Source organism: Cydia splendana, chromosome 6 (assembly GCF_910591565.1).
Source record: "Cydia splendana chromosome 6, ilCydSple1.2, whole genome shotgun sequence".
Taxonomy (NCBI): domain Eukaryota; kingdom Metazoa; phylum Arthropoda; class Insecta; order Lepidoptera; family Tortricidae; genus Cydia; species Cydia splendana.
In genome coordinates, this window is record NC_085965.1 from 23,111,223 (window position 1) to 23,133,083 (window position 21,861).

General features: G+C 37.1%; 1 protein-coding gene across 1 annotated transcript in view; it reads right to left on the bottom strand.

The window, feature by feature from the left end:
* The window catches only part of LOC134791629 (uncharacterized), a 178,913-nt gene that overhangs the window by 41,438 nt on the left and 115,614 nt on the right, over positions 1–21,861 (bottom strand). The window contains exon 3 of the mRNA XM_063762677.1: positions 3,157–3,328. Coding sequence (XP_063618747.1) covers positions 3,157–3,328 — 172 coding nt within the window. The remainder of the gene's footprint in view (positions 1–3,156; positions 3,329–21,861) is intronic.

Sequence of the window (21,861 nt, forward strand, 5' to 3'; positions counted from 1 at the left end):
CTCGACTCACTCACACTTGTGCAATGAGAATACAAAGCCTTCTCATAAATCTATAGAAATTTAACTTACGGCTATGTTTCCGCTAATTAAATTCAAAACGGGAACTTTCAAAAAGACGGGTAAGAGCAAATTTAACTCAACTTTGGAGGGTTCTTGTGCCATTGAAACAAACGAGTTATTATGTTGTGTTCCGAGTTAAGTTTTTGAAAATTTTAAAGTATGTACATGTACATCACGGAACAATGGTGTTCCGGACATTTTGGAGGAGTGCGTGGAGCCGAATCCAACAGAGAGAGGGAGGCCCTCGGACACTTTAACCCATTAGCGCCTGCAGCTACACCCACTTTTGGAAACCCACCACATTTCTAATGTTGTTAGATAGAGTTACAGTACCTACAAAATGGAATCATGCGCCGTAACTCAGGTGTACCCAAGTGGGTACAATGGGCGCTAATGGGTTAATGTCTTGGCATGCAGCAGCACCCGCCAGGGGAACTTGATGGAATTGAGAGTTGGATGGAATCTAAAATTAACTAAGGCTAAAAGTGATGCTAAGCGTAAGCTGTAAATGAGCTAAGGCTAAAAGTGATGCTAAGCGTAAGCTGTAAATGAGCTAAGGCTAAAAGTGATGCTAAGCGTAAGCTGTAAATGAGCTAAGGCTAAAAGTGATGCTAAGCGTAAGCTGTAAATGAGCTAAGGCTAAAAGTGATGCTAAGCGTAAGCTGTAAATGAGCTAAGGCTAAAAGTGATGCTAAGCGTAAGCTGCGTAAGCTGTAAATGAGCTAAGGGTAAATAATAAATAATAATAATAAATTCATTTATTCGCGACCAACTTGGATCAATAGTGTTAGTGACAGTTTTTATCTTAAGGCTAATGTTAGTATCTATAATATAATATACACAATTATTTACTTACTAGCTAATTAACTACTACAATAACTATTTCTAATAAATAAATAAATAAGCAGATTTTCTCAATAAAAACAGTTTAGAGAAAATCCCCCCACCTACTTATTCCTGCGCACATGGATCATGCAGCAGTTATTTATATACAGGCCATCAACCCTGTCCGCAATCATGGTCAGGATGCTGTTGGAGCTGGCCCGTACTCTGCGCACCATGGATGTGGCTCGTTTGCGCATCGTGGTGTAGAAGCAGTCTACCCGCGCTTCCGCGAACATCCCTGACGCGCTACAGAATCTGGGCAACCCCATCAGCACCCTGTACGCGTTGTTATATTGAACGCGCAGAGCGTTGTACCGTTTATGCGTATAGTCTGCCCACAGGCTGCTCGTGTAGAAACTAGTACAGTAGGCTCTGAACAAACTGACTTTGACTTCTTTTGAGCAGTGAGCAAACCTGCGGGCTATCATATTCGCTCTGACGGACAACGCTCTGCGCTCACGCTCAATATCGGCATCATCTTTAAGGTCAGGGTTCACCAGATGTCCTAAATATTTAAATTGGTCAACGACGTTTAGAGGTTGACCATTTAATTTAACTGGTGGAAACGCCGGCGGGCATTTACCCTTGACCTTAAAAATAACGCATTCGCTTTTTGTAAAAGCGATGGACTAAATACTGCGCTATGTGATAAAAAACTGAACAGGCGTTATTGAGGTACTTGTTTGTCAGGAACATTATCAATTCAAATATTTCTCGACACGTACTGAGCTTCAGCTGTGGAGCTAAAAGCGTTGGCTGACCGACGCAGACTGCGACTTAAGAAACGCAAGTGACCCATTTAAATCGGCATATTGAATATATCTGAGTAACAGAAGCTTTGTTATTGAACATATGTAGTTTCAGATTGGTATTGAAAGTAAACGTTTTTTAAATAAAAAGTTATCTAAGTTTCTATGGTTGTTGACATAAGGTGTAGGGTAGGGAATTTTTCCTATTAAATGTGCGTAACCCGTAGCACTTAGTGGCAATGAATGTGTTAAGACCCATTTTGGCAACAATAAATTACAGAACCCAAAAACTGTGACGGTCTCCGAACAAAGTTATCGTATTCAAGTTTTAAATTTTAACTTATTTCTTAAGTTGGCCGCGGACTGACATTTTATTAGAGTCGGGGCGAGATTAACGTCACATTCATTGATACTGATGAGACTCTTGTACAAACAGTAACACTCTTAACTGTACACCGGTGGACCTTATGCCTTTTGTAATAAGGGTTATGAACTGTCAGTTAATAGTGTGGGCGATGGGATGGCACTGAAGTCTGCAGGGACTGGATAATTATGGCAACATTCCATTTCTAAGTTTCTAACCGCAGCTGCACTACCGGTACTGAACGCGTCGCTGTCATTGTTAATTTCCATAGTAAAATTGTCAGTAATGCAGCTGCGGTTAGAAATGGAATGTTACCATTAATATAAATATGACAGTGTAGTCTTCTATTTATAAAATTCATGGAACTTATTACGTTAGTGATTAATGTATATAGATACTTTTTACGTTTTATGCTCGTAAAGTTCGCCTTTGGCGAATTTAGGGCTGCATAAAACAGTATTAAGCGTATTTATTGTTAAGTTTTATACCTCGATCCTAGCGAAAAAGTTTGAATAACCTTTTTTGTAGGAAATTTTATGTAAATTATTCATGTAATAAAACATTTTTTGCTATTCCATCTGGCCATTGGCCATCGTTTACGAGTTATTTACGAATGTGTTAAAAAGGGGACCTTAGAATTTATTTTCTCCCTTTATTATCTTTTTTAATATTGATCCTAGCGAATAAAGTAGCACGTAGTTTATAAGAAACCTTAAATACCTACATAGATTATTTACGTAAAAGATATTTTTTTGCTGTGGTACCCCACAGCAAAAAAAAATACGAGTTATTTACGAAAAACTAAAAATAAAACGATATTAGAACAAATTATAAGTAACTTTTCCCACCTTAATATATTTTGAAATATTGATCCTAGCGAAGAAGAGTACTGAGTCTTTTTTGTAGAACATTATATGTTGATTAGTTACGTAATATAACATTTTTTGCTACGATCCACCGTTTAAGAGTTAGTAACGAAAAACGATAAAAAGGGACCTTAAATTTCTACGGTAAAGTATCGCTTGGACTCCTCCCTTCCGACATCTCAGAAGCCGGTGTTGCTCAAAGGCTGGAGTAGAAAATCAATCTTATACTCACCAGCTAGCGTCATGTTGGCAGCCCGCCGGTCCACGGCGAACCGCGGCCCCTCACTCGACACCTCACACGTATACTTGGCCGTGCCTCGCTCCGGCCGGACCACGATCCGGCACTCCTCGAGATTGCACGAACTGTTCGTCACGGATTCGTTGAAGGTTTGCGTGCTTTCGTACTGGGGACAAAGATGATAGGTGTTAGTTATGTGTATAGAAACTCGATTAAGGAGGACACGCTAGACCGGGCCGGGGCCGGGCCGAAGCTTCCGGAGCTTTGTTTTCTATGGAAAGCACCACGTGATCACCGATCAACCGTCATAGAAAATGACATGACGGACGCCTCGCCCGGTCTAGCGTGAGTTAAGTCGAAACCTCAATTATCATGAGGACTCGAAACCTCTATACCCTCATCCCTCATTATGAGTTTTACGCGGCTTTAAAGGTTTTCGACTGCATCAACTCAAACGCAGTCCATCTCGCTTGGCACCAATATCAGTACGAGGGAGATGCATTGTGAGTTAGTTTATGCAGTGGCTAGCGAATACGCAGTGTCAAACTCGTGGTAAAGATGCTGGTGATGCAAAAAGAACTTAAAACTCTTTATTAATTTACTTTCCTGATATTTCACTTTTGGCCGATCGTATGATCAGCTACTGTAGGTAACTGTTGGCCGCCCGATATACAGGGTCATTTTTGGACCGTTAGCCATATTGTGCGAGGTGATTAGGTAGGTCATACTGAACAAATTTTTCTATGGGACCAACCCCGAAATCCCAAAAAAAAATTTGGCCTTCCCATAGAAAACGTCGACATCCACTCGACCAAAATGTATGAAACGGCCAAAAAAAATTTGTGATTTCGGAGTTGGTCCCATAGAAAAAGTTGTTCAGTATGGCCTACCTAATCACCTCGCACAATATGGCTAATGGTCCAAAAATGACCTTGTATCTGATGGCAATTGTACGCCATCAGATATATCGAAGTGGCCAAGGTGCTCACAAATATCTAAACACGCGTCTATTGTCAAGGCGCTAGAGTGTGGGTTCAGATATTTTTGAGCACCTCGGCTCCGATATGGAGGAGACTGTACTTAAGTGTAGGCATATAAGTAAATTTCAGCAATATCAATACCATTCCCGAAACATGTTTCAAAATGTTTGTTGCCCAAGAGGAAAAACAATATTGAAAACAAATATCTATCTCATCAATTGTACCTTAGTAAGAATTTATATTCAAGTGGGAACCAATATTCGATACCAGATATTTTATGGAGTATTTGACATTTTTTCAAAGAGTGAATAATTTATGGTTTCTATTAATTGTGTCTTCTAAAAATACAATATTTTTTCGATTTAATGAGTCATATTGGTTGTTATATAGGGTTAAAGAGTTCTAAGGGCTACAACTACTTAGGGCCACTTGCATCATTTACTAATTCGGGGGTTAAACGGTTAAACCTGTAGTTACCATGGTTACCAGTACAATTTGACACTGGATTAACGGTTTAACTGGCTAATCCCGGGTTAGTGGAATGGTGCAAGTGGCGCTTAGTTATACCTAGGCAGTTCGCGTCAAGATTATCTTTCACATGTCATATTCTCTAACAGCTTAACAAAAAGAGATTTTTTATGATAAAAGAGGTAAACGAGCATACTAATCACCTGATTGTAAGCGATTACCGCCGCCCATGGACACAGGTTGTAACAGATACTTACTTTTGAACGCAAACTGTAAAGATTTATCTCTATTTGGAAAAGTATTACAGGTTAGCATATACTTTTATCGCATTGTTTCATACGCTACTATTGATGCTAACTGTACACGTACAGTGTATGTTAGTAGGTTAGTTATCTAATTTGTACCAGGAAGACCCAACAACTTCAATCATCAAATTCTCAGCTTCATCGAGAGAATGGAAACATCAAAGTCGTTGTGAAACTCGGTGACAGCGGATATTGGGGCAGGTTTACACATAACTTGATTAGATGCATGGCGGAGCTTTGATGCGAGTTTCACTATAGTTTGGCTTTCAGACCAGTTCGAACGTACAGTCAGCAGCAGAAGTTGCTAAGCGGGTCAGGTGTTCAAAATGATCTTGACGCGACTTAGAGCGTGTTAAGGTAATTTTGAACACCTCGCCCGTATCTTTGCGACACTAACTTTCTTTTACCCTAATTATTAGGTAAAAGAAATCTATTTGTATTAGGACTAATACAAATAGTTTTTTTTGGAAAAAAAAACTGATTAATAACTCAACCGATCCTGTTCAAAACAAATTTAGGACATGCGTTATTAATGATATGATATTAAGGTGCAACGAAACCAAAGCTTGATTACCACCGATTTGGTAAAAAAAAGTTCCAAGTTCAATGGAAAAGTATAATATTGTTTGATTTGCTCTTGAGCGCTCATCCAACCTAGAACGAGATAATAATATGACAAAGTTGATACTTTGTCATATTATTATCTCGTCGTCGTCGTCGTCGTCGTCGTCGTCGTCTTTCGTGGATCACCACGAGACGAGTATCAAAGGATCACATTTTTACGTATCAAAGAGGAAAAATGGGAGGATTAAGTTAAAGTGCGAGTCGGACTCGCGCACGAAGGGTTCCGTACCATTACGCAAAAAACAGCAAAAAAAAAAAATCACGTTTGTTGTATGGGAGCCCCACTTAAATATTTATTATAATTAGTTTTTAGTATTTGTTGTTATGGCGGCAACAGAAATAGATCATCAACAGAAGAAGAAGAAGCTATCACGGTTGAAGAGATACAGCCTGGTGACAGGGAAGAAAAGTGCCACTTAGATCCCTCTTAGCAGGGAAAAAACTCTTTTCCGAATAGGTGATTAGAAAAATATGAAATGAAATGAATGAATCAATGAAAATCTTTATTTCAGGCAACTAATGGCCCATACATAAATACCTTAAAACTAGCATACATATTAGGTATATAAAAATATATTTTAAAACTAAACTTTAAAAAACTAAACACTACCTATCACATTATGGCTGCGATGCATTACGCAACCCCGCAGTGTCAGGGAGCCGGCCGCGGAACCGCCGAAGCTTGACACCCTTCGGCCAAAACTCCTCCTTGGTGAAGGTCGCTAGATGGTCAGTCGGAACGCTCTCCACAAACGAATTAAAATTCGCATTTACAATATAACAGTGGGCGCTAAGAGTTCTGCATAAAGGTGACATTCGTATGACGACTGCAGCCAGCATTTCTGTTCCTGTATCGACCACTAATCGCCTTTAAGAGCCCCACTTATTTGAATAGTCATTGCATAAATTAGTTCTAGACGACCAAAATGACAGCTGGGTGAAATTGGGCAAAATAGGCTGACCTATTTAACTGAATAATGAGGCATAATTTGTGATTCGGTCGAATGGGCACGAGCGAGTTAATCAATCGAGATGTATCAATAATGGATTTATTTAAAGTATATTTAATAATAAGGATTGTATAGGTTTGTAAAGATTCAGCAACATACATGCTACTGACGGCCCGATTCGAACTTTAAGGTAGATATGTCAATTAATAGATCTAGAAACGAAATGGATTAGATATGTCAGTGTCACATGTGACGTTTCTTCAAACAAAAACGTCACTTTTGATATTGACATATCTAAGCTTAGAATAAATTTAAAAGTGGAAAAAATACTATCTTGGGTGACACTTGAACTCACGGCCTCTGGATCGATACTCCAGCGCGCTGCCAACTGAGCCACCAAGACCTCATCCATAGCCAGCGAATCTTTCCACCATATTACGGGTCATATCTAATCCATATCGTTTCTAGATCTATTAATTGACGTATCTTAAAGTTCGAATCGGGCAGTGAGTAACTTTGATACCTCCTGTTTGAGTAGGTATAGCAATAATTATGTCAGGAGGTACCGCTCCTTCCAAACGGAGTGTTCAGGTTTAAAATCAGATACATTATGATTACTGAAATTAAAAAAAAAAACAAAAAAAACAGGTATTACATAGTTGTTATTTTTACAATAACTATAACTACCTATTGCTAATTTATATATATTTTTTTTACAATTAAATATGCAGAAATTTATAATATGTAGTTATACCTACCTAAAGAGACTGACATTATCGATTACCATCTTATCTACTAACCTGAGATAGGCATCTATTTTTAAAACTCAATCTATCACAATCTCCATCATCTCCATTTGTATAAACCTGAGTGTTCCCCGAACATCATCAAAGCCATAAGTAATCTGTCACATTAATAAAGCTTAAAGACTGTTAATTTATCATTTTCAAAAGGTTGTAACTTGTTTCATTTTTTATAGCACTTGCTTTCATTTAAATCCTAGACTTTTCAACCTTCAGGGAATTTACCTAAAAGACCATTTCCAGTTTCACGTTGTCTTACGAAATGGCTTTATGATTAATGTCCCGATTTGTCCCCTAGGGTCCACAGATTTATAAAAGTGGAAATGTGAAAGTTGATTCGTGCCAGTCCATTGTGTTTTGGGATGCGAAGCAATTTCGATTATTGCTGGATAGGATTGTTGTGGGTGGTGACAGATATTTATTTTTTATATTAACCACCTTCTGAAAAGGGTTTATTGATCGAATACTAAACGAAGATATTACTGTATTTTCATCATAATATTATAATCATTATTTAAAAAATCTGAACTATATTCCATAAAATAAAATTGCGAATCGATTTCGAAATATTTGACGTTGCTCGCTAGTATCATGATGTTATAAAATCAAGATAAGAACAAAGAAAATAAAAGAATAGTACAAAACCAACGCATAGATACAAATATATAATAATAAGTAGGTATAAATATTCATAATAATATTATAGGCGTAGGGATGTGACGACCCCATCGCCCGCTGGTTTTACCAGTGCAATCAGTCAACGCAGGGCAGCTTGTGGCGAGCTGTTGGGGATTAGCGACCTCACGTACCCGAGTGCTCCTGGAGAGTTCTGTTACCCGCAAGGAGGGTGGGTGGGACAGTATTCTCTGCCTCTGGCTTGCCTTAGACGGCCGGCCAGAGTGGAGTCGTTAGAGCTATAAGCTCCAGGGGTGGAAGTGAAATATGCATAAGACGCGAGTTGGCACAGTGGCTGTTAACAGCCACTGGGTAGAACCCACCACCACCTCTCGACACCCCTGAGCCGCTCACACCGGTGTTGCCCTTGAGCCATCCTAGATGTCGCTTTTTGTGGGGGCCCATCTTGTGAGGGCGAGTCACCGTCTGCCGGAAATAAAATTGCATACCGTTTTATTAGGCAGGCGTCCGGTTTTTTACCCCATAGCTCAGTTCTTAGTCCATCGCTTTCACCCAATAACCTAGTTCATTTTAGATTCCATCAACTCTCAATAGCCCTTACACCCTGGCGGGTGCTGCCTCTGCGTGCGTCCCATGACACGGGCAAGGGCAGCATCCGCTTGGTGTACCCCTTACATTTCATTAAAGTGTCAAAAGGGCCTCTACGTGTTGGCTTCGGCTCCGCGCACGCCTCCCAAAGGTCCGGAACACCATTGTTCCGTGATGGGAAAGACATACATTATAAATGACCTAGCTTAAGAAGAAAAATAAATAATTAAAGTATAAATACCTCTACTTCTACACATTAACACTCCACACAAATAATGTAAAATGTACAACGACATCTACCGAGTAATCTAGTAAACAAAACGATTTTCGTGGCTTAAAGCTTAGAACGCATTGCGATTAATTTCTTGCGACTTCAGTCTAATTTCTTGCGGTTTCAGTCTAATTTCTTGCGGTTTCAATTTTACAAGTGCGTGCGCTTATAAAGCATGCCGTACGTTACACTTTTAGCGATTCTGAAACCGCAAGAAATTAATCACAGTGCGTTCTAAGCCTTAAAGTTACAGATCGACAAAACGGACATCAACTTTCACAACATGCAAACTCAAACCCAAAGGTCAAATTGATAAATTAACAAACTTCGAATCCCAAACTTCCAGTGAAGATGGCCACTTGATCGCGAACAGGATTCAGAGGAGGAGACAATTAATTACAACGAAATGGGACGACTATTTGGGTGTGTTTTAATCAACTGCACTTGAGTTTGGAGTTAGCAAGAAACCATTAAAGTCTAAGGCAGAGTTGGAAAGCTTATGATTTAATATTCTATAGAAAACTTTCCGTACCGAATCAAGTAATCGGGGACCTTTAACGTCCCCAAAATTTCATGTTTCATTAACCCTAGACTATAGATCCCTGTTATATTGTAGTTATCATTTATTTTAAGATTATTATAATGTAATATTTAGCTAGGTACTCGTATTGGTTGTTGTATTTATAAATATTGCTATATATTTTTTATATCATTATATGATGGCACTGTAAATGTTGTATTGACTAGTAAAAGGGCCCCTGAGGATTAAAAAAAATTGTTCTGAAACATTAGTGAAGAAATTCGACTTTAAACTGTCGTGCGTGAAACATACATACTAACATTAAGCTAATTTTACGGTTTCACTCATCACGTTACGCGAGTGACTAAAAACACGTAAGTTAAACCGAAATATAGGCCCCGTGCATGAACTAGGTATAGGGGGCAGCATAGAAGCCGTCAGATTTTTGGCGCGAGGCGTAAATATGTCGTTTATGCTTCCGATGTAGCCCACAAGATGGCAGAACCTGCTATGCACAAGGAAACATAATGACGAGAACGGTAGATGGTAGCACTTGCTTTGGCAATGTACATGTGCACATATGTTTCCGATTCAGGCCACAAGATGGCAGACCCTCCTACGCGCACGGTCCATATTAGTGAAGATTACCAAGGGGCCCTGTTCCTTACTTCAGAATCGTGTTCGAGTTCACTTGATTGTGACAAGAAGACAATTAATTATAATAAAACGGGAGTTGTCGACTTGGGCCCATATTATCAACTGCACTCGAGTTTGGAGTAGTCAAGAAGCCGTTAAAGGACTTGTAAAATTTCTGATTAAATTTTCTATCGAGTGAAGTTTTCGTAATCGGTACACCTTATAAAACAAAATCCCCCGCCGCGTCCGTATGTCTGTACGTTTGCGATAAACTCAAAAACGATTGAACAGATTTTCATGCGGTTTTCACCTATCAATAGAGTGATTCTTGAGGAAGGCTTAGGTTTATAATTTTTTAACCTTTGCGAAGCCGGGGCAGGTCGTTAGTCAAGTAATAATTAAGGCGAACCTAGGCACCGACATGCAATCGCATAGTTACGACCCGATTCGAAGTTTAAGATACGTCAAATATTACGTCTAGATACATTATGGTTTTTGGCTTTTCCATAGAAAACGTCGACATCTGACCAGCCAAAATGTATGAAAAAGTAAAAAAATTTTTCGGGATTTCGAGGTTGGTGCCATAATAAAAGTAGCTTAGTTTAGCGTGTAGAATCGAGCCCTGGATTTAAAGCCCCATGGTCAGAGACACTCTGTAGATAAGGTAGTTTATTTTTTTATGTACCTACCTGAAACAGAAAATAAGCGGTAACATTATATTTATGTCTGGTAGGTACAATTCGTTCAATACAAAATCAAATCATAATAGGTACCTATTTCTATTTTCGATCTACCACTCCATGTAATAATTTTAGTGCTTAAATAACAACACCTAAGTGGGCACTAACTACAAGTCTAGACTTTAAGCAATCAGCGACAAAGTGCCACTAGACAGGATAAGATGAGGGCAAAATCTATTTAAACAAGCAATTGAGTTTCTTCAGTTATCTAATATAAAATTACTTCTACAGGCCTATTCGGATATCGAGATAATCACAAGATCTTGAGACGATTTAGAGATCAACTAGATCTACATTAGATATCGACTAGATGTGACTTGGATATCTAAGTCATAACTTGTCGAAATCGTTCAAGAGGACCTCCAGAATCGCGGAAACGTAAAATTTGACATATCTATCTTACAAATATCTTTAAATTATCTGTATCGTAACTTGTTGAAGTCTAGTAGAAATCTAATTCATTTTCCGAATCGAGCCGCTAGCTATCAATGTGAAAAACATTCAGATATTCAAACTGAAACTAGCGACCCGCCCCGGCTTCGCACGGGTTACACAAAACAACAAATTAGTTACACAATACACTTAAACCTTCCTCAAGAATCACTCAATTGATTGGTGATCACCCCATGAAAATCAGTTCAGTAGTTAAAATAAATAAATATAAATATTATAGGTCATTTTTACACAAATTGACTAAGCCCCACGGTAAGCTCAAGAAGGCTTGTGTTGTGGGTACTGGGTACTCAGACAACGATATATATAATATATAAATACTTAAATACATATAAAACAACCATGACTCAGGAACAAATATCTGTATCATCATACAAATAAATGCCCTTACCAGGATTCGAACCCGGGACCATCGGCTTCATAGGCAGGGTCACTACCCACTAGGCCAGACCGGTCGTCTCGTCTCGAGTTTTAAGTTTATCGCGAATATACATAAAAACAGACAGACAAACGGCGGGGGCAAAGGTGTAGTGATTAAACATACTTTAGACACACAAATGCAATGGAAACATCTATTTTCATAGAAACAAAATATATAGTAAAACGTGTCTATTTTGCTCCAAAGTTCGAAATTTAATTTTCACTTCTCATGCTCAAAAAGTGCACCTTTATGTCGTGCGTAGACGACATAAAATCGCATTGTATGCTCTAGAGCATAAATGTAAAATTTTCTTCTAAGACTAAGGTAATCGGTCCCAACAATCAAACAGTTAAAACATATTGCACAATTTTACTGAGCAATACAATTTTGTAGATGACAAAACTTGTTATATTATTTTATTTTTGCTACAATTTATTAGAAATCCGTATTTTCTGTCATTAAATTTAGTAAATCACATAAAATAGGAGTCGATTATCGTTCAAAAATGCTCCGAAATGTTTGACTTGGCAGAAAACCAAGCGTCTGAAACTCTGACCACATGTTGTGAATTAAAAAAAAAAAAAGTTAGTTGGCGGGAATTGGTTATGTATTATGTTCTTTCGCTTTACGACAATTTCGTGGTGTAAATTGCCGTGGAAATGTGTTTTATTTTCCTCGCAATCGAAGTGAAAAGCAGAGTGTACAACAAGGGCATAAATGTCCATTTTTACCCTCGTCTACTATTTTGGTCTTCGCTTCGTTCAGACAAAAAAATTGCCTCGGGTAAATATGGGTCACTTTATGCCCTTGTTGTACAATCTACTATTACAGTACATATGGTCCTACTTTCCCGCACTAGTGCGAGAAACAGCACTTTCCGTGCGTATGTCAAAAGTTTAAAGGGTTAAGTGTACTGTAAAACGTTGTACGATATACGTGCGAATAGGTAATTCGCAACTCTTGTCGATTTAAAACACTCCCTTCAGTCGTGTTTTAATTTATCGCTACTCGTTTCGAATTTCGTCTTTTCTGCACTTGTATCGTAAATAACTATTCATCATCATCATCATCATTTCAGCCTATATAGGTACGTCCCACTGCTGGGCACAGGCCTCCTCTCATGCGCGAGAGGGCTTGGGCTATAGTCCCCACGCTAGCCCAATGCGGATTGGGGACTTGTGACAAATAACTAAAAAATAATTTCAAAATTATTATATTGTGGTTGGTATGATGATGCCGATTTAAGTAGACCAGTACAACTAAATATCGTGTTGTAACACTTAATGAGTTTGTGATATAGTTTTCATGTATAAAAAACTGAACACAATTAATTAGGGTAGAACGGGGACAATTGAAACACGCCATGTTTAAAACAAGCCAAATTTCTACATTTCCTACCCAGTGAGGAGCAAAGTAGGCACATACAACACTCAACACACAAATAAATGCCCTTATCGGAATTCAAACCTTTTACCAACACCACCTTCACAAGGAGGGTAACGAAACTTCGCATAAGTCGTTAATTCTATAATTGCTTGGTTGTCTGCAAAACTTGGTACAAGAGCCTAAAGACAAACTACTAGAACAATGAACTTCACTTTGAGTACTACTTATATACTTATGGAGGAGGAGGAATAATATATTCTCTGTTACGTTAAGGTGCAGTGAGTTCAGTACCACTATCACCAGTTTTGATATGACATATTCATTCACGACTAAAGGCGCCCACTGATTAACAGTCCGCTGGACGGTATCGGCCTGTCAGTTAGAACAAAATTTTGACAGTTCCGAACAACTGACAGGCCGATACCGTCCGGCGGACTGTTAATCAGTGGGCCCCTTATTTTAAGTAACATGCTTTCTATGCATCTCGTCTGTACTCGCATATTAGTGCAAGCCAGATGTATAAAATAGTTATTTGTTTTACAAGGGGGCAAAGTTGTTGTTTAACCGCTCGTGCTAATATTGATACCCGAGCAAGCAAAAGATTCCAAAATTGAACCACGAGCGTAGCGAGTGGTTCGAAAAATGGAATCTTAAGCGTTGCGAGGGTTTCAAAGCACGAGGGTTAAACAAAATTTGCCCCCGAGTGAAACACAAATTTTTTCTACACACCAACCCGAAGCAGATATTAAATGTAAAAATTTTAACAAAATCAAACCGAATCAAATCCAAATGAATGTTATTAAATATTTATCATCCAAATTCATCATTTAAAAGTCAATTCTACCAGCAAACATAAGAAAACAACTCAAAATTTGCATTTGATTACTTTGCCTCACATGTGAATAAAATGCAACTTCGCTATCAGTTTTTGAAGTGCAAAGTAAGCCTTTCCGAGCTGGTGTGGTGAAAAGTAATTTACGTAGATGCGATCTAATATGTCAATGTCATAAGTGGTGGTAGCCGTACAGGTCCTGCTCTGAACACAGGGGTATTAAATACAATACAAATCTTCTTTATTCCACAACCTCAGAATAAATGTACATGGAAACACAATTAATACATGAAGACAGAGGTAATCAACAGGCAGCCGGCGGGGGGATATTTTAATTTAATGGAAAAGAAATTACACATCTCAAACATGAATTGAGGGCAGTCATTGGCTTTCATTTAATTAGGTCAAGGAAAGTACATAATTATGAAAAGGAAGAGTCTTTTTTAACCGACTTCAATTTCATAGAAGGAGGAGGTTCTGTATTCGGTTGTGGCTAGTAGTAAGAAATGCTCTTTAAAAAATACGACGAAAAAAAAATGCATTGGATTTCCACTAATGTGCCGACAAACATGGTACAGACTGCGCCAAGAAGGTTTGATCGTGTGTTCTGAGGTGTGTTCTTAGATACAATCGACGTCAAAGATATATTTACACTTTTGCACCTTACTCTTTTGTAATAAGGCGAAAAGTGTAAACATATTTTTAACGTCGACTGTACCTACAGAAAGTACGTTCATTGTCGTCTTGTAAGGCAATCCAACGTAGGTACATCCTTATCGAATCGCACCAAAATCATGGTATGCTTCAAAATTTGGCTTGGCACCGACTTCAAACATATCAGTTGGTAACGCATAGACTTCAAAGAGGATAATATTTTATTTCATCCTTTTTGAAGTCCGTTTGCTTTTTTTTGTAAAAAGTTTTTATTACGTGGTATTTTTTTGGTCATTTCCTATCACCAGTCCATATCTTATTTCTAATAATAGGATGGCAACTATTATAAAACATTCGTTATTTTATTGAAAATACATATTATTTGATTTCGTAAATGAGACCTACATAATCTGTGTATCATTTATTAGTCATAATAAACGATTCCCTGTAAATATTATCTGAAATAAATCTTACATTATATACTTCAAGTAAATATTCGCTCAATTTACAACCCAACAAGCCATTAACTGATTTACCCGTTCTTTTTTTAAATGCTTACTCATCCCCCAGTCAATCAATTCAACTCACAAAAGAATATGCTTTACCCCTAAAATAACATTTTCAATATAAAAAAAGGATTCAACAAAACGCTCTCGTATTTAAATTCAAATCCAATAATTTACGTAAAAACGTACATAAGGTATAAAATGTAATTTTTAATTGATGAAGGTATGATTTGAAATAAAAACAAACCTGTTTGGACATCGACCTTTATATTATAAAGCGAAAATTAAACCTCATTTCTGTTTCAGCAAACGAAGCGTTTTAATTTTTTGCTCATCAGCCGCCATGGATTTAGTTAAATTAGGTTTATCTGGAAGGCTTCCTGTAAAAATACATTTAGGTCAATTTGTACTTTTATGGTTAATTCTATACTATACCTACTTTAAACAGTTTCGCGTTAATCACTACTGCTGTTTATACCTTTGGTCCGTTTTCATAACTATGGTTTTCGTAACTGGCTGCTAAAGAAGATTAATTTTTCCTATTTCATAATTAATTATAAAATAAATACCTAAATTGCGCTAATAAAAACGGGTCACTCGCGTTTTTTAAGTCAAAAACGCTCGACGTCAACGCAAGCTCCTGATGTACTCCTCGGTACGGAGTGAAACATGTCGAGCGTTTTTCGACTTAAAATACGTGAGTGACATGTTTTTAATATTTTTAATATGCCTGTGTCTCACGGAAGTTTTGTTATTATAATAGCTTATACTGGTCACAAAGCCCGTTTCAGCTAAACACGCTGAATAAACTCCACGTTATCCTCTCTCATATTATCTGTACGAGGGATATCTGAAAGAGGCATTTGAAAGCCAAGCGCTGAAAGCCTAATTTCAGCTTACACGTAACAAACGAATTTTCATTACGTTAAGTGAGGGTACGTAAATATGCTTTGGCTGGTATTTTCACTGCGGCTGATTTTGTTTTAACAATTTGGTATGGTTATTTAATTTTTCATAAGTACCTATATCTGAAACGTACAAAATTGCCTGTCAAATATCAGAAGTGCGTCCAATCGGAAGTGTCATCGAAAGTATTTGGGTCAAACACAAGACTGGGTTCTCGTATTTCCTGTAGACATACCCAAAAGATAAGGGCTATAAAGGTTAATTTTCTTATGTAACCCTTATCCACACAAAAAAGTACTCCTTTTGATTTGGATAGTACGATAGAAGTATGTATGTATTACCTTCATGCCCACAAGCTGTTAACTATCGTCCACAGGAGAGGAAACTTGTGTTTTCGTCAAAACTCTAAAATTTTCTCTCCTGTGGACAATAGTTAACAGCTTACGGGCATGTAGGTAATGATACATACTTATCTAATTAAAAGGAATACCTTTTCACGTGGATAAGGGTTAGACAAGAAAATTATAGTATAATATTTATAGTACTAGGAATTATAAAATTTGTAATTAATGTTTTAACGGGTCTAACGCGATTCAATTTCATATTTTACCTTTTTTAACTAATGCAATCTGGCTGAAACGTCGGAAATAAAGTAAAATAATGAAATTCAATCGCGTTAGGCCCGTTAATAACATTAATTATGTGTACAAAATGAGAGAGTTTAAAGTGTTATATAAAATTGGTGTCATATAAAATAGAAAATTGTTCGACTTTGACATTCAAAGTAGCATTAAACTTTAAGAAAGTATCGTTGCGAGTTACAAAGCAAAAATATCAAGTTTAAAATTGCGCACAACATTCTTAAGTCAAGAGGACAAGAGATGACTCTTGAGACTGAGTTGGAAGTGTTTCTGAACTTAAAATTTCTTATACTAAGTTATAGGGTAAGTTAGTACTGAGGTAAGTTCCTAGGGACGCAATTTATGGTTAAGCAGTAAGCACTTTATTTAGTTGGTAGATTGAGGGTCTTCACAAATTGGGGTGTCTAAGGGGCAGTTAAATTAAAGTATTACCAAAGAGATATGTAACTTCGTATAAGATGAATAAAGTCTAAGGAAAAAACGTGGCTCAGAAATCAAGAAAAAGTCATTCTCGGATAGATGGCGCACACACCTTTAGCTTATGCTCGGCTAGATGGCGTGACGACACCGTTTCATATGTAACAATTTTAACACATAGATATCAGTGAATGAACATGGGTCAAAATGATATAAAAATAATAAAATCATTTATCCATATATATACATTTTTTTGATAATTTTATACGTTTTCATTTTGAGTTTTAGTCGTGTGTCGATAGATGGCACTAAATTTACTGTGACTACAAAATTTACTATGACAGGACCCCTCTATACTATCTATTCTCTTTGGTATTACGAAGTCGATACTACGAGTATTTCAGTCACTTTCACTTTTAGTCACGCTTTTAACTTCCAGTATTAAAGCATACCATACTTTTCAAAAGTAGCAAGCGAGTTGATCTACCGTACACTAAACATTTTTACTGAATTTTAAAAACATTTTAGTCGCTTACCATCAAGCGGGCAATATTTACCCATGTGGTCTCTATACCTAAACATTTATTTGAGTTTATAATATATCAAAAACTCAATAAATATAAGTTTCACCCTACCGTTTCAACTTAAAAAAGTAACAGGCTTTTTATATAAAAGCCTCCCTAAATTTTTAATTTTATATTATAGTTTTATTCGCTGTTACAGTGATAATAGAAAATCACATTATGAGAGAATTTGAACTGCCTAACTTTATAACGTAACATTGTAACTTTGCCTCTTGAAATAGGGCGCACAAACCAACGGACGGTAGCGTAGGCTTAGGGCCAGTTGCACCAACCACATTTAACGGACTGATTAACGTAGTATGTACGTACATAACGTACTTCTCATACAATAAAATTTAGCGAACGCTTTAACGGTGACAGACGGTTTGGTGCAACCGACCCTTAGTACTAAGATTCTGATCGTCACCCTTCAGGTACGGAACCTTAAAAAGTAAAATAAAACAACTACAAATTCGCATCGCTACACAGATAAAACAGTCCAAAGTAATCTCGTCAACTTTGGATCCAACTTTGCGCTATTACCACGAAGCCAACGTATCTGCTAATTCACCCATTCATTCAACCTGGCAACACTTTTACAATGTAAAATCTTCTTTATTTCTCTAGAAATAAAGTAGATTTTTCTTAAGTCCGTTGAGTATAGTGTAGTCCTACCGACTACAAACACTTTTTTGGACTAAATTGATCTCTGTCGCTCTCGAAATAAAGTTTATTTTACATTGCATTAGGAACGGTGATCCCACTGACTGCGCCAATAAAATGAAACGACCAGGCTTATTAGGATTCACCCGTTACTTACGCTCTGTTGCCACGGATAGTGGACAAGTGTTTAATTAGATCCCTGAATAACTAGTAACTATGTACCGTGGATTAAGTTGACTATGGAACTACAGTTAATTAGTGCTAATTTGTTTAATTCATTAACTAACTGGTGCCATGATGTCTACATGAATATTTACTTTATGTTCAATATTCTTCTCGCTATTGAGTTCAAGAAAAATAATTTTGAATTTATATACATATTTATGTATGTATTACGTAGATATTATGTATTGTTCTCTTTATTTATTTTTCATCTCAAGTTAGGTTATTTATAATATGAATATAAAAGTAAAATAAAAAATACATATAAACACATTATAAAAAACCTAACCTAGGGTGCCGCCAGCAGCGGGGCAAGGCCCAAGCTACCGGTGGTTAGGGCCGCAGAGAGAGGAACCGGCGGACTATCCGCGCCGTGTCCAAGATCACCGCCTTCTGCATCTGACCCTTGATCCAACCACCTAGCGAGAGTCTCTCAAGATGTTGGTCGAGACTCTTCGCTATTATGTATTGTTATTATTTTTATATGTGTAAATGGAAAATTATGGAAAAACGATTAATTGTTAATAATATTTAATTTGATTTGTGTTTCATATACCTACTTCATATCAACGTCTACAGTCCGGCAATAATAATAAAAAACCGTTTTACCTAATGATTGATTGGTAAAAAATGTCGAGGTTTAGTCCTCCATTTTCAATTTTATCGTGTAAAAAAGTTCAATAAATAATTTGAATAAAAGCGTATTTTGATTATGTTTACGAAAAACCAATCGATAGAAATTAGCTCCGTAGTTTGATAAAAAACAACGTAAGTATAAAAGATTTTCTATCAGAAACGGCAAAGAAACATTAATTTAAACCTGCTTTAACGCTAAAAATGTATGAAGATTAACTAGTAAAGGGGGCGCTCATTTTAATATTGTTTTCACTCTATACTAACCTCTAGTATATGCTGACCTTACATAGCTTCAAACCAAGCAGTTCCGACTTGACTTAGAAATGCTTTGGTAGGATTTAGTCTCAAACTCAAATTCTCTCTCAACACAAGTATGATGTAACTTAATACATAACTTCACACACTTACGCCCTTTTAACTCTCAAAATCATCTGATCCTTTAGAAATAGAAAATAATAAACGGAATCCACTTCATCCTTGCGTCGCATAAAAATACCATTATCAGCGAAAACGAGCGAAGTTAGGAGTTCTATTGTAATTTAATTCTCCCCTTAGATTAACTTCGTGTATGGCATAAATATTTATAGCCAATGTCTCGAGTTTCGTTGTCTTATCGTGATGAAATATGGCGGCGGGAGTTGCGAATAAACTTATAATAATTTCATTTCTGTCGTGTAAACACCATTAATCATTAATCATTTATTTGTCGCAAACTATGGTATTTATTCTTAAAATTAAATAAGTACAGTCATGGACCCTACTAGGGCGTGGCAACATGTTTATACGTACATAGGTACACACTTTTCTATGGCTTATTAAAAATAGATAGTAACAAACCGAAAAAAAAAATTCAAAATTTCTACATTAATTTATACCTATAATATAGATTAAAGGCTTTTTTAGTTTTACTTTATACCTTTAGTTTGTAGGCTGGATTTCGTTGTATTTGTCGTGTAAGTAATGTCTTAAAAACTTTACTTGTTAATCTTGTTATATAATTAGGTACAAGTTAATTAAATGTTTGTAGCGTTGCTTAATTATTAAGAAATATAATTATTTGCGAAAGCACTAACTACTAATACGCGTATTTTTTCTTTTTTTAATATTGGGTGTCATTCCGAATCCCTAACAACGTTTGTCCTAAAGTCACTTGCCCTAACTGGTTTGTCCTAATGGGCACATGCCCTAACGATCATTTGTCATAACGATTATTTTCCATAATGTAAGGTTCTGAAAAATGGTTAGGTTTTAGAACTTGCTGCCACAAAAGTGGGTTAGTTGTGGAAGTCGGACATACCCACTGAGTTTCTCCCGGGCCAGTGGGATCCATAAAGGATTCCCCCTGGGTCATCAAAAAAAAAAAAGGGTTAGAACTGCGACCCTTGCAAAAAAGAAAATATGCTTAATAACATTAGGATAAGTTAGGATAGTTAGGGAAAACAAAATTAGGGTTTGTAGTGTTAGGACAACTAATCATTATGACAAACAATATTAGGGAATGCTAAGATAGGAGAAAATACTTTAGGGATTCCGATATAGATCCTTAATATTAAAGTGAGGACGCTAAGAATGAAGAATATTGTACATTGACACGTCCTTTCCTATCTCTATCGCACGCCGGTAGTCAATGCTACTGGGCGATTGCGACAGCAACATAATTATGCGCGTGCTATACGCATAAACATAGGAAATGGCATGTCAATATACGAAATTCTTCATGATTTAAGGTCACTATTTTTAGGGTTCCGTACCCGAAGGGTAAAAACGGGACCCTATTATTAAGACTCCACTGTTCGTCTGTCCGTCCGTCTGTCTGTCACCAGGCTGTATCTCATGAACCGTGATAGATATATATATATATATATGTATGTATTTAGTGTACTCGTAGTCATAAGGTATAACACAATTATATATAGTAGGTATTTATTTAGAATGTTGATATTTTACTTCGCTCAAAAGTTACGTTTTTTTTCTGTTTATTTCTCACTGCACCCACATGGACTCTTTTCTGTTTCGCCCTATGGTTGACTGGTAGAGAATGCCTATAACGGCATTAAGTCCGCCTGTTGTACTTTTTGTATGTGCAATAAAGTTTAAAAATAAATAAATAAATAAATAGCTAGACAGTTGAAATGTTCAAAGATGATGTATTTCTGTTGCCGCTATAACAACAAATACTGAAAACCAAATAAAATATTTAAGTGCTGCATGGGAGGCATACAATAAACGTGATTTTTTTGCCGTTTTTCGCGTCATGGTACGAAACTCTTCGTGTGCGAGTCCGACTCGCACTTGTCTGGTAAAACCCAAAAGGTAAAACGGGACCCTATTACTAAGACTTCGCTGTCCGTCCGTCCGTCCGTCCGTCCGTCCGTCTGTCTGTCACCAGGCTGTATCTCACGAACAGTGATAGCTAGACATTTGAAATTTTCACAGATGATGTATTTCTGTTGCCGCTATAACAACAAATACTAAAAACAGAATAAAATAAAGTTTTAAATGGGGCTCCCATACAACAAACGTGATTTTTGACCACAGTTAAGCAACGTCGGGCGTGGTCAGTACTTGGATGGGTGACCGTTTTTTTTTTTGCATCTTTTTCCCGTTTTTTTTTTTCATTATAGTACGGAACCCTTCATGCGCGAGTCCGACTCGCACTTGTCTGGTCTTTTTTATTTTAAAGTACACACGAATTCGCAATGCGTTTGCCAGATGTGGATGCGCCTGTTAGAGAGGATACTTAGTTGGTTTTTTAAATTGTTTTATATTTGAAACGATTATAAATCACCTAAAAGTGTGGTTTTTATTCCGCGCCATGTTTGCGCACTAAATTCTAGAACTTATTTTATTTGGCAGGCACTAACCCAGATTTATGTGC